Raw genomic sequence first — 12,286 nt, forward strand, 5'->3', positions numbered from 1 at the left:
TTCTCTGGTCGCGGGAGCCAAGCAATGGTCGCATGACACTAACGATCCGTCAGTGCAACCACGGCCGGTGCCCCGGGATAACGGCACGCACCATTGTGTTCTGCAGCCTGCATCGCATCAAGATCACATCTCCCTGCCACGTCCGTTGGTTGTAGCATGTCAACACCACATGGAAGCCAACAGGGTGCTAGGGCAACGAGGAAAACGAATGGCCCTCGTTAGTTCATTTTCTACCATCTAGGACTCCCGCCTCTACTCCCCTCTTTTGTGCTGCTCAGCATCCCGCCGCGCCCGCCGGGTCCGAGCCGCAAGCCGCCAGGTTGTCAGTGTACCCGCGGTCCCACGCAAACGAGCAGAGACCCAGGTACGCGCAGTGGTCAGCGACCCCGACCTTGGGATATCCCTTCTGCCCCGTGGCGGCCGGTGGGTTGACCTTGGTCCCGCGCGCGGTGCAGGTGCAGGGCGACGGGCAGTAGTCGTAGTGGCACGCGAAGCTGCAGAGGCCGCCAAAGTTCCCCTGGCCCGAGCCAGCCACGCAGGCGTCGCCGGTCGGCGGCGGCGTCGAGCCGCCGCTCGCCCAGGCGCCGCCCACCCACGCGTTCCAGTTGGTGATGCCGTTGGTGCACGACGTGCTAATGGACGCGCCGTCGACGCGCGCGATCTGGTTCCCGCCGCGCGTGATGGTCACGACGACCTGGCCCAGGCGTCCGTTGAAGGGCACGCTGCCGTGGTACATGCCCGCGCCGTTGCCGCCCGGGGTGGCTTCCCACGACCCGACCTGCGAGGACCCGCCGATCGACACCGTCACCTGGACGCCGCTGCCCGACGTGAGCAGGGCCGAGTAGAAGACGCGGTCCTGCGCCACCTGCGACGGCGGCAGCTCCTGCTGGCCGTGGCCGGCGTGGTTGCCCGTGGTGCCGCCCGTGGCGCACGCTGTGGCCGGGCTGCGGCGGAACCACGTCGTCAGCCCCTCCCTGTCGACCGACGTGGCGCCCGTCTTGTACTGCCTGATGAGGTAGGGCAGGAACTGCCGCCAGCCGTCGTGCGGCATGTCGGCGGCGTAGTTGTACGGCGCCTGACCGGAGCTGAAGAGGCCCCACTGCTGGGAGTCCAGCGGCGCAATGTAGTGCGACTCGCCCCAGTCGTTCCATGTGATGATCTCGACGAACTCGGGCTGCATTTGGAGCACCTGCTGCCAGCCTGATGGATGCACAAGCGTCTGTTAGTAACCACTCCAAACACCGACTGCTCAGCAAGGAGGTTCCACAAAGGTGCACTCACGGTCGAACCAGAGGTCATCGCCACGCCACAACCAATTCTTATCCCAGCCCGGCAGGTTGGTGAAGAACCAGGGTGAGACGCCCATCATGTAGGGCTTGCCGCTCAGCGCGTTCTTGTAGGCCTGGTCCTTGCTGGTGCTCATGTCGGCCGCACCCACCGGCCAGGCATCCCAATTGAACAGCCCGTCAGCCACTCCTCCGGCAAGCGAGGCGGCTCCCGACGGTCCCTGGGAGTCCCAGTCGGGCACGAAGAAGGCGTTGGTGCTGCCCTTGATGGACCCCCACTGGTTGGCGCTGCCGGGGCCCTCAAAGGTGGACACGAGGGGCTTGCCGTTGTGCTGGTAGTACGAGGCGCGGCCCTTGTACGAGTTGATGAGCGACACGACCCTGTCCTGCGGCCACGCGCCCCAGGCCGCGTAGTCGAACGAGAAGAAGAGCTTGAAACCCTTGCTGTCGGCGGCCGCAAAGGCCTTGGCCAGCGACGAGTCGACGCTGCTGTCCCCGGCGGCGATGTTGAGGGCGTAGGCGTCGATGCCGGCGGCCTGGGCGACGCCAATGTCGTTCTCCCACGCGCCCTGGTCGAAGGACTGCACGTTGCCCACCATGAAGTGTGCGAACACGGCCTTGGCGTCCACGACGGCCGAGCCCATCAGGGCCGCCAGGAGGGGGAGGAAAGATGCCGGCTTCATGTTGTCGGGATTGGAGGCGGTCTCAAGTTCTGGTGCCTATGCGAAGACGGCGATGGCCTGCCGAGCCAGTTCATGATTGCACAGACCATGACGGCGGGAGGGGATTATATATGTGCTGGGCAGGCTGGGGGGATGATGCAGTGACGATGATGCGTAAAGGAAAATGATCGAAATATCGAGGCCACCAATTCGCGACTCGACGGCGAGCTGAGGCCCTGTTCGATCGTGGAGATGGAGAGCAAGCAGACGGCCGGGATAGGAAGGAAGGCCACCCACTCCAGGGGAAATGGAGCACGCAGACTCAGCCCGAATCCACCTCCCGATTCCGAGCGAATAAAATGCTCGACATTGCGGTCAGTATTGAGACACTTTGGAGGATGCCTAATCGCCCCTGTCCGTACGCGCGAACTCAATTGGTCCGCGGACGGTGAGCGGTCATTTTTGATGTCGTGCAACAGCCGAGTTAGTCAGCCATCTCGCCTCCCTGCACTTTGTCTCGTAGTACACTTGGCTGGTGGTTGTCGTACAGCAGCCTCCTTGTGCATTTGAGCCAATGAACACGCCGAGGTCGTGTCTTCTCACCGTGGCATCCGACTTGAAGCCGTGTCGGAGCCCGCACTTTATGCTGGCCGCTAAACAATAACATCTAGTCGGGCCTTGCGTACCTTTGGCGTTTGTATCCGTGATATAAAATGCTGGAAATTGCCTCGGTTGCTGGATATGTTGTTTTTCAGCGTCACATCAGGCAGGCACCGACGCAGGATTCAATAGCTCGAAAATACCCTGCATGCAAGACCTAGTGTTTATTAATAGTTTGACGCCTTATTAATCTCAGTGCCTCTGGTCGAAGAAATTTATACCGCATATCTTCCGTACAGAAAGAAGTACAGAAGTCGCGTCCGACGTTGATGGGAAAAGCTGGCTAGCCGAACCCACAAGCAGCGAGAAAAGGGGCCATCCCTCTTGTCAAGCTCCACCACGGCTTCGCTGCGAGTGGCATCACACGTCGTTCCCTCGGCGATAAAGTAAAATACATACCTTCAGGTTGCCTGGGTGAAAAGGGAGACGGTGAATTGTGCCAACTGGTATTGGCGGAGAGGACCCTTTAGTGGTGAAGCAATCAGGGTCTCGCTAATTTTCTGGGTAACGTGCCGGCGCCGCCCTCGCCTGGACGCTAGAAGAACACAAAGCCTTTGGCGGTTCCAGACTTTTGACATGGCGGGGGAGTTGGGATGACGCGGAGTTACGCGAACTAGCTCATCCCATAAAAGAAAAGAACATCGAACGAGCTGCATCTGACATACAGCTATCAGCAACTGGGAAGCTCCTTGTCGATTTCTACCGCATTTGGGCGACGACTCGTGGCGCGATTTGCACCACCGACATTGGCCTAAAATTGGCCTAAAATGGACCTTCAAACAAAATCAGTAACACTGCGACGATCCACCGTCGCCACAGCCACTTCAGCCCACTCGATTGGCGACCCGTGAAGCCAAGATGTAACTAACAGCGCCCCGGACACGGTCACCAGACAGCTCTGTAGGATCCACGGGTCCACCAGCAGCAGCCCGGCAGTGCCCAGGCGCTGTTGGGCTGGGCTGTCGTCATAGCCCGCCAGCATCCCACGCACCCCCATTTATTCCCATGCGCTCCGCTGCGGCCCGGGCAACAAAAATGCAGCCAAGAACCACACGTAATTGAAACTCTCGCGTTCGAATTGCTCTTACACCATAGCAACTCAATCGCGTCGCCCTCTGCTCTTCCCCAATGCGACCAATCCAGCTCCTCGGCGCCGCCGCCGTGCTGGCTGCCGCGCCGGCCGCGGCCGCAAACTCCCCGCAGAGGGTTCTCGTGCAGCCCGACGCGACGCTGCCGACAGAGCGCGCCATCGAGACGGGAGTCGGCCACTTCAGCGAGTGGTCGCGGGAGACAAAGCGCCAGTTCCTGATCGACTGGCAACGGGGCCGGTCCTCGGAATGGACCATCGTAATGGGCAATGAGGGCGGGGACCTCGACAGCATGGCCGCCGCCCTCACCTGGGCCTACCACCTCGAGCACTCGACCGCCAACAGCTCCAGCCGGATCAAGGCCATCGCCCTGCTGCAGACCCCGGCCGACGCCTTGGACCTGCGCCCGGAGAACAAGCTGGCGCTCGACAACTCGCAGATGAGCTCGGGCCACTCGGACCTGCTGACCATGAACGAGCTGCCCGAGGACGCCGAGACGCTGTCCAAGGACATCAAGGGCATCGTCATCGTCGACCACGCGTCGCCCCTTAGGAAGTGGGCCGACGCCAGGGTCCTCAGCATCTTCGACCACCACCAGGACAAGGGCACCGCGCCCGCCGCCAAGCCGCGCGTGTTCGAAAAGGTCGCTAGCTGCACCACCCTGGTCGCGCGCCAGATGCTCGACGAGCTCGAGGCCCTGCCCGACGAGTACCACATGCCGCACGAGCTGCTCGAGCTGGTCCTGTCCGCCATCGCCATCGACTCCAAGGGGCTCAAGTCGGGCACCGACGAGGACCGCAAGACGGCGGGCCGGCTGCTCCGCCGCAGCAACTGGAGGAAGTCGGACCTGGACGACAAGATGCAGTCGCTCGACGGCAAGCTGGGCGAGGCCAAGAAGGACCTCGGCGAGCTCGGCGTCCGGGACCTGCTGAGGCGCGACTGGAAGGGCGACCTCGTCGACACGTACTCGCCCCGCACCCCGACCGTCAGCCTGGGCTTCTCCTCCATCCCCTACTCGCTCGACGAGCAGATCACCCGGACCGGCTTTGGCGAGCTGTTTGACTGGTTTGCCATCGAGGCTGCGTGGACGGCGCAAGTCGGGGCAGATATCAGTGTTGCTCGTAAGGCATTTTCTCGCCCCCAAATCACGAGGTGGAAATTGGTACTAACAGCCCGACAGTAAACAGGTACAAGGGTGAGGACGAGAACGGAAAGAAGAAGAAGATCAGGGAGCTCGTCCTGTGCGTCCGCAGCGACGTCCGCATCAACAACAACCAGGCCGACGACCTCTTCGACACTGTCAAGCGCGCCATCGAAAGCCACCCTGAGCTCCAGGCCAAGCCGTGGCATAGGGTCAGCGAGCTGGGGAGGAGGCAGATGGTGTGGACCTACGAGGGCAAGAACGCCGGAAGGAAGATCATTCGGCCCATCGTCGAGGCCGCCGTCGAGGCTTGGGATATGGCAGTGGAGCTTTGATGGCTTGGCTTCTTTCAGTGTTACTTCTTGATCTGTTGCTTCCGTGTAAGATAGCGAGACAAGCGGATTTGGACACAAACAAATTGGTCGTATTTCGACATGATGGGTTTGGAAGGTATCCATACAAGCAAAAGTCCCAACACCATTCTCCATTCTCTCCATCTTTAACCCGGCCTCTCAAGTGATGGTCACTTGATAGGTGCTCCCATCGATGCCGAAAGCCTCCACAAGGTCCCTTGGCCATAGAGGAGCTGCGAGTATATGTTCGGGACGAGTTTCGGCCTCACCGTGGCAGACTGGTCCCTCGCTAGCCCCGGGTTTCATCAACTCGAGAGCCGTGCTTAGGGCGTCTTTCGGACCTTTCCTTGTTTCCAGCCGTCTGTCGCGCCCGATATGATATAATACTTTAAGCTGGAGCTTCTGATTATCTTGGATGTAAGCCCTGGTGTCCTTCTCGACTGGGAACAGAAGATAGAGAGAGGTCATGTCTCTACTCTCGGAGTAGAGCATATCGTTGACGATCATCAACACATCCCCCACCGGGCTGGTGTGAATGTCAGTATAGACTTTTGGCGGCTCATGGCCAAGTGTCCATATGTCCCCCCTACGCCAGAAGTGTGCCTTCGGGATCGGGACCGGGACCGGTCGTTCTTCAGGTATGCTTGGCCCGGACAGCCTTTCTTGTACGGCTTGGAAGAGGCTTTCAACGATAGCTCGAGCATCGAACTCATGCATGTTGGAGTGCAACACATGTAGCTCAATGCAATCCTGACCCTCGAAGTTGAGGAACTTGGGTTCCAAGTCGGCACCTAGCGCTATGTCCAGAGCCGTTTTCAATGCGCACATGACAGTGCCGAGCTTCAGGCCCCCTAACGGAGGGTCGAGGGGAAAGGCTGGCGGCATCTTGTGCCCGTGGTATATCAAACAAGCCAACCAAACCGAGCGATGCAATAGATCTTCCGAGATGAAGTGCGGCCGGCAGTTGTATATCATGTTACGCAACCGCGAGGTTTGTAAAAACGGTATCAGGTCTCTTCGCAGGCCGGCGATTGAGAGACTTGATCTACCTCTTATAGCCTGCTCTTGTTCATAATGATTTGCGTAGAGGCCACTTTTACGCATGACGCAGATGAATGCTCGATGGCAGCAGGCGACCAGGCGGAAGCTAAGTGGCGTGTCTCGTAGTGGGCGCAATATAATGAACTGTGGCCCGGCTTCCTGTGATTTGCCATGCAGTATGAATACATGGTCCACACCGGGCCTGAGGTCTAGACCATGGGGCGAATCTTGGAATACGAGCGAGAACTCCCAGCGACAAGGCGCATCCTCGGCCCAGACGTACGTGCTGTGAGCCTCTAGCCTCATGATGGTAAAACCATCCTCGCGCCCGATCTGGACTGGCATGCGCCGCAGCGGCATCAAATGGACAAGTCGAATGCTCAGAGAGCCATTGGCTGCGTCGATATGGGCGCCCGCTCGCCAATACTTTCCTTCCCGCCAAGTCGGGCAGTTGGCTGCGTGGCCGCTTCTGTGCACGCCTTGGCGGATGCCGTCGGGGAGGTAGTTGTCGTCGAGGAGGTCGAGTGAATTACTGGCATTTAGTCCCCGATAGAATCTTCCCAGGATTCCCTCCCACGAGCTGTCCATTTCGGGAGTTCGACGGCGCCATGGAGTATCCTTGGGCAAAGGCCACGGCACCCAGGAAGGGCGCTGACCCCTATGTCGAGGCCCGGGATGAAGAAGGGCCTCGGGCGTATTTCCGTTGAGCAGGATATGACCGGCAAAGCCGACGTGGGCTCGGAGGAGGCTGAGCGAGTAATCGGGTATCAAAGACAGGGAAGGGCGGAGTAAGCCGATGATGCCGAAAATCTCGTCCCGTGGGTCGCTGGCGCTGGATAATCGAACCATTTGCAGGAGCGCGACCGGATCGGGGACAATTCCTCGGGTAGCCTGTGCCATCCAGGGTGCTTTTGTAGCGCCCCAGTAGTCCGTCCCGCCCCTCTCCTTGCTGCTCTGGCCGTCGTCGAGGAGGTCAGACTGCGTGGGGCGGTCAATGAGCAGCTCCATGTCTCGAACGCGGACGCAAATTGACTTGGAAAGGAGCAGCTCTTGGATGACCCAAATCCGACTGAAGTATCTTCGCTCGAGCACCTGCCGGAAACTCAGATCTGGAAAGACCAATCTCTCCCCTTCCTCCGATCTGGCGAGATCCTCAAAACGCCTCCTAGCCGGGTAGAATGACCGGTTCGGAACTGGGGTAACAACATCTGAGCCCAGATACACAAAACAACGCCAGGCATTGCTGTAAATGATTTGCATCTTGGAAACCTGGTGAGCTCGCTCGTCTGGGTCGTTCTGATTGATGCAGATGGCATCGACCCAGAGAAAACGAAGACCTCGCCTTGGCCGGAGCAGCCGGAGCATGTCGTGACAATTCTTGGTCTGGAGGAGCGCATCCCAGCACGGCCCTACGTAGACCGGCTGGCTTGGAGAGCTGTCGTCATTCTCTCCGCCCCAGGTGTAGGAAACTGTCTCGTACTCTGGGTGATCGTTGTCGCGGTACGTCTCGAGATCCATGTGCACTGGCCAGTCATGGGTTGCCTCGTCGGCGTGCGCAGGCGTGTTGCGGGAGTCGAGGACCAGCAGTCGGAACTCGTCATGGCGTAGGGCCTCTGGGTAAACCGGCGATAAAGGCTCGTTACGTGTGGTATTTGGAGCTGCCGACACTGGATGGCTGTTGCTGTCAGCGCTGGTGCTGGTGCTGGTGCCAGTGCCCGCCTCGAAGAGTGCATGGATGCTAGAGACGGAACGGGTGGCATCGCAAATCTGTCCTGATTTCGAATATGGAACGGTGGGCGGCCACGAAAGGTTGAGCTGGCCAGGCGGTTCGTCTGGCGGGACCTGCAAATTCGCAAGCCCTGTATCCTGCTGTGTGAGAAGCCTTGGGATATCTGGAGTCGATTTGCAGCTCTGGCAGTGGGGGAGGCCGTTTGGATTGACTAGAATATTCTCGTCTCCCCCAGCACAACCAGGCGCGTGCCATCGGCTCATCTTGAAGGGAGGCTGCTTGCTTCCTCGCGCAGCTTCGGGGTTGGTTCTGTGGCGGGGGCGGCCGATGCCCTGGTTGATACTAATACGTTTCCCCTTTGCCGGTGGGGTGAAGACCGGCCTCGTGCTTCTTCACTTTGCCTTCTCCAGGACATCTCGGGTTGGGCACACCTGCATTTAGGCATCCGCGCAACAGATTGGGCTGAAGCAGGCTCGCCAATCAGCCCAACGCTCTGCCTTGGATGGCTTATTCTGTGTTGGAAACAAAAGAAATGTTTCCCTTCAAAACCTCGTTGGACGCAAAGCAGGGGAGCGTGCATTTCGCCTCGAGTCTAGAGAGGTGATGCAGTAATAAGCGTGGATATTTCTGAGCCTGGCATCGAGCCGGCCTATAAAGACTCATCTAAGTGGCTATCTTGACTGGTACCAACATGGCATGCCTTTCGCTACCAACAACCTCGGTCCTATACGATACCACCGGCCCCTCCAGTCCCAGGCGCAGGTGGAGACCCCGACGGCGGAGTGGCGTTCACGCCATTCCGGGTCGCCTTTGCCCCGGTGCGCGAGTTGGTATACGACGCCGACGAGCCCGCCACGGCCCCGCACCCGCCGCTGGCCACGCGGAATTTTGCCTGGACCCAGGTGTCGGCGCCCACCGTGGCGGGGGACGCGCCGCCAGAAGGCGAGATCTGGGCCCCGTTGTTGGCGCGCACGGCAAACGAAACCCCCGTGAACGGACTGTCGTCGTAGTTCCACAGCGTCAGCGTCAGGTCGCCGCTGCCGGAGCACGACGAGCCCAGGTACCCGTCGGCGACGCCCGGGTCGTTGGAGACAGACCGCCCAGCACGCTTGGACGGGCGCACGCCGGCGCGGTAGGCGACGCGCTGTGCCGCGGCCGAGGTCTGCTGCAGGTTCGAGGCCGAGCGGTCCGAGCCGCTCACGGAGCCGACGCGGCCCCAGTTGTCGGCGAAGGCGTTGTTGGCCGTGTTGACGCCGTTGGTGGCGCGCCAGATGCCGGTGCAGAGCAGCACGTTGCGGCGCACGGCATAGCTGTTGCTGCCCTCGTCGTTGTAGACGCCGAAGCCGTTCGAGTCGTAGGCGTAGTTCTCATCGACGGACGAGCCGGGCGACTTGCTGAGCGTGTAGAGCGCGCCCAGGTCCGTGTGCGAGAGGCCGTACTGGTGCAGCAGGTTGGCCTCGATGCGGTTGTTTTGCGAGACGGTGGGCGTGCTGTACTGGGGCTGGTAGTTGTACAGGCCGCGCTTGACGTACTCGGGCGAGCCGCCGGCGTCGTTGCTGCCCCAGCCGTAGCCGTGGCAGATGCCCGAGTAGGGGGCCTGGAAGATGTCGTTGTGGCTCACGGCCGAGTCGCGCACGTACGACACGAAGATGGGCACGGTGCTGCTGTACAGGGCCGAGACGTTGCGGAAGACGTTGTCGGCGATGGTGATGCGCGAGTTGGTCATGGCGGCCGCGTTGGGCGGGTGGTGGGCGTCGGCGCGCACGCCGCCGGCCGTGATGCTGTTGCCCATGATCTGCGAGAAGTAGCCGTCGGTGACCGAGACGCTCTGGGCGCCCAGCCCGACGCCCGTCAGGTGCGCGTTGGCGTCGTTGCCGAGCCCCACGCCGCCGCCGCCCATCTGCGTGTAGGAGCCGCCGACGAAGGTGATGTTGGACGCGGCGCTGACCTGGACGGCCGACGGCATCTGGTGCCACCCCGGCCGCGCCGCCTCGAAGTTGGGGTACGTCTTTTGCTCGGCGATGTGGCCGCCCGTCTGCTGGTCGACGTAGCCGATGGTGCTGGGGGCGAGCCAGGTGGAGTGGGCCTGGATGGAGATGATTATGAGCAGTTGGCTCGGGGAATGACGGAGAGTGGACGCTGAACGGACGCTGAATCAGTGGAACTTACAAAATTGATGCCAGAAAATCGAATGTCGTGGGCCGGGTCGCCGTACTTGCCGCTCACGGCGACGAGGACCTCCAGGACTCCCAGGTACGCATCAATAGACGACATACTGCCCTCTTCCTCCCTCAACGGCTTGTAGTAAACCCTCCCAGCAGCCGAGTCCAGATGGAATTGGCCGCCCTCGGTCAACAGGGCGCGGGCGCCCTGTACCCAGACGCCAAAGTCGGCATTGGGATTGTTGAGCGTGTCGTAGCCCATGATGTTGTTCGTCCAGCTCGGCTTCCTCATCACCAGCTGGCGCTGCCCCACGGACTCGATGGGCGCGTACCGGTCCGTGAAGGAGCTGATGAAGCGCACCTCGGCGCCCGCGAGGCCCTCGGTCGACTGCAGCCAGTCGTACTTGCCGTCGCTCCAGCTCATGCCGTTGGCGTTGTAGGTGAACTCCTTGCGGTTGGCGATCTTGCGGCGCGCGTAGTTGGACGCCTGGCCGCGCACGTACAGGTTGCGGCTCTTGGTGCCGGCCGGGACGGCGGCCGACCAGACGCCGTTCTGCCCCGCCGTCCAGCCCGTCAGCTTGATGCCGCCCGAGACGGTGGTGTCGGTGCCGTCTGCTGTCCAGTGGACCGTGCGTCCGTTCTTTCCCGAGTCGGCCGAGGTGAAAACCAGGGGCGCGGCCAGGGAGTGGACGCCGCCGCTCAGGTGAACGGTGACATCCTCGCGCATCGACGGGGTGGCCAAGGACCTCACGGCAAGCTGGGCCTTAACCAAGGTCTTGAAGGGGGACCCCTTGGAGCCGTCCGCATTGTCAGAGCCAGTGGGTGAGACGTAGATGTCTGCCGCGGCAACAAGCTGCATCAGCCCTACAAGGGTAGGGAGGCCAAGTGACAGGCGGAACCCCATCTTGTCCGTCGTCAAGAAACTTGTATACCAGGAAACGAAGAGCCTTGTTTCTGACACAGTGACATACCCCTTACGCACGTCAAATTGCAGTGTGCAACACGATGTTTATATAGTGATTTTCGCATGCAACGGCCATCCTTACCCGCACATCACGTAAGGGCTTTGGGGGTAGCTAGAGCAGAATGGATAGATTTTCCCGGCTTGAAAAGGAGGAGAGAAGGGCACGGGCTAACAAATACCGGAAAGGGAAAATATCAAGCACCAATTACGGAAGGCACCATCAATCCAGCACAGGGCAAATCGATCGGCTGCACCCACAAATACCCCTCACTGCTACACTCGGCCTCTTCCAGATTTCTACCGGCAGTAGCTAGTGCAACATATTCACGTTCCGTGCCGTTTCCAGGAACTCGCGGGGTAGCCTTTTGGACTTGGCATCTGGGGTTTTGGCATCCGTCGGATATTGCAGTGAGGGGATGGTTGCGTCTGGCTCGCAGTCGGAGTCGAACCCGCAACCTCTAGGAGCAAATTCGGCTAGTATCCCTCTGCTCGTGCTGCCATAGCTTAGGCACAAGCGCTAGTCAGCACCGCCCAATATGAAGTTCACCCACGGCCGCGGCGTCGGGTTTGCAGCCTGGGGACCACCGCCGCCGCATGAGCTGCGCGCGAAACTTGATAGGAATCCGTCGCGACGCCTTCCACCTCTCGCTCGAGGCTGAGAATGCCGGCGGCCCTCTGATGGAGATGGGCGTCTGCTGCCTCCAGTATATCAAGGCGAGGCACCGCCACCCCCTGCCCCAGACAGCGTCGACGGTCATTGTAGACTATGCCATCGGGCGCAAAGGCCGCTACTGGTCAGGCAGGAAGGACCACGCCGTTCTGGTCGGGTCCGTGTTGGACCGATACCGCTTTTGCACAAGCTTCCGAGGAGAACCACCTGTGGGTTGTGGTTGATGGAATGAGACGGCCGGATGGGTCGGGTAAATAGGAACCGGCAACACTCGCTGAGCCGGTGAGCAGCGGCGGTGTTTCCGTCAAGGTCCCATTAACAAGTCTAGCGTGTAGCATCTCGCGATGCGACAGCCGCTCCAAACATGGACCGATGGGGTTGATAGAGGAAAAGATCCGACGGTTGAATGCTACCATCCCCCGCGCGAACACATGGAATCAATCGGAAGATCCCGCCCGAGAGTATCACTGCAAGTCAAGGACGAACACCCATTTCCCCGCAGGGGAAGGCTGGCCTGCACAGACGAGTGT

General features: G+C 60.5%; 5 protein-coding genes across 5 annotated transcripts; 2 read left to right on the top strand and 3 right to left on the bottom strand.

The window, feature by feature from the left end:
- Positions 1 to 274: 274 nt before the first annotated feature.
- Positions 275 to 1,969, bottom strand: GGTG_09056 (glucan endo-1,3-alpha-glucosidase agn1; the record flags this gene model as incomplete). The annotated part of the gene is made up of 2 exons (XM_009226899.1): positions 275 to 1,200; positions 1,282 to 1,969. The coding sequence occupies 2 exons, from the start codon at positions 1,967 to 1,969 to the stop codon at positions 275 to 277; spliced, it is 1,614 nt and encodes a 537-aa protein (XP_009225163.1).
- A 1,497-nt stretch (positions 1,970 to 3,466) lies between these two features.
- On the top strand, positions 3,467 to 5,375 carry GGTG_09057 (hypothetical protein). Its single transcript, XM_009226900.1, has 2 exons — positions 3,467 to 4,817; positions 4,877 to 5,375. Exons 1-2 carry the CDS (start codon positions 3,737 to 3,739, stop codon positions 5,170 to 5,172), a joined length of 1,377 nt encoding a protein of 458 aa, XP_009225164.1. The 5' UTR covers positions 3,467 to 3,736; the 3' UTR covers positions 5,173 to 5,375.
- On the bottom strand, positions 4,545 to 8,338 carry GGTG_09058 (hypothetical protein). Its single transcript, XM_009226901.1, has one exon. It carries the CDS (start codon positions 8,221 to 8,223, stop codon positions 5,350 to 5,352), a length of 2,874 nt encoding a protein of 957 aa, XP_009225165.1. The 5' UTR covers positions 8,224 to 8,338; the 3' UTR covers positions 4,545 to 5,349.
- Positions 8,339 to 8,561: 223 nt separating this feature from the next.
- Positions 8,562 to 11,026, bottom strand: GGTG_09059 (hypothetical protein; the record flags this gene model as incomplete). Its single annotated transcript, XM_009226902.1, has 2 exons — positions 8,562 to 10,046; positions 10,130 to 11,026. 2 exons carry the CDS (start codon positions 11,024 to 11,026, stop codon positions 8,685 to 8,687), a joined length of 2,259 nt encoding a protein of 752 aa, XP_009225166.1. The 3' UTR covers positions 8,562 to 8,684.
- Positions 11,027 to 11,680: 654 nt separating this feature from the next.
- Positions 11,681 to 11,980, top strand: GGTG_09060 (hypothetical protein; the record flags this gene model as incomplete). Its single annotated transcript, XM_009226903.1, has 1 exon — positions 11,681 to 11,980. One exon carries the CDS (start codon positions 11,681 to 11,683, stop codon positions 11,978 to 11,980), a length of 300 nt encoding a protein of 99 aa, XP_009225167.1.
- Between the last annotated feature and the right edge of the window lie 306 nt (positions 11,981 to 12,286).

The sequence above is a fragment of the Gaeumannomyces tritici genome (genome assembly GCF_000145635.1).
Source record: "Gaeumannomyces tritici R3-111a-1 unplaced genomic scaffold supercont2.5, whole genome shotgun sequence".
Lineage (NCBI taxonomy): Eukaryota > Fungi > Ascomycota > Sordariomycetes > Magnaporthales > Magnaporthaceae > Gaeumannomyces > Gaeumannomyces tritici.

Excerpts from the sequence above, each read along its gene's own strand:
- GGTG_09058 (XM_009226901.1), bottom strand. The coding sequence starts at position 8,223 with ATGAGCCGATGGCACGCGCCTGGTTGTGCTGGGGGAGACGAGAATATT.
- GGTG_09057 (XM_009226900.1), top strand. The coding sequence starts at position 3,737 with ATGCGACCAATCCAGCTCCTCGGCGCCGCCGCCGTGCTGGCTGCCGCG. Across the intron at positions 4,818-4,876 it reads GGCAGATATCAGTGTTGCTC|TAAACAGGTACAAGGGTGAG; the intron begins GTAAGGCATTTT and ends ACAGCCCGACAG.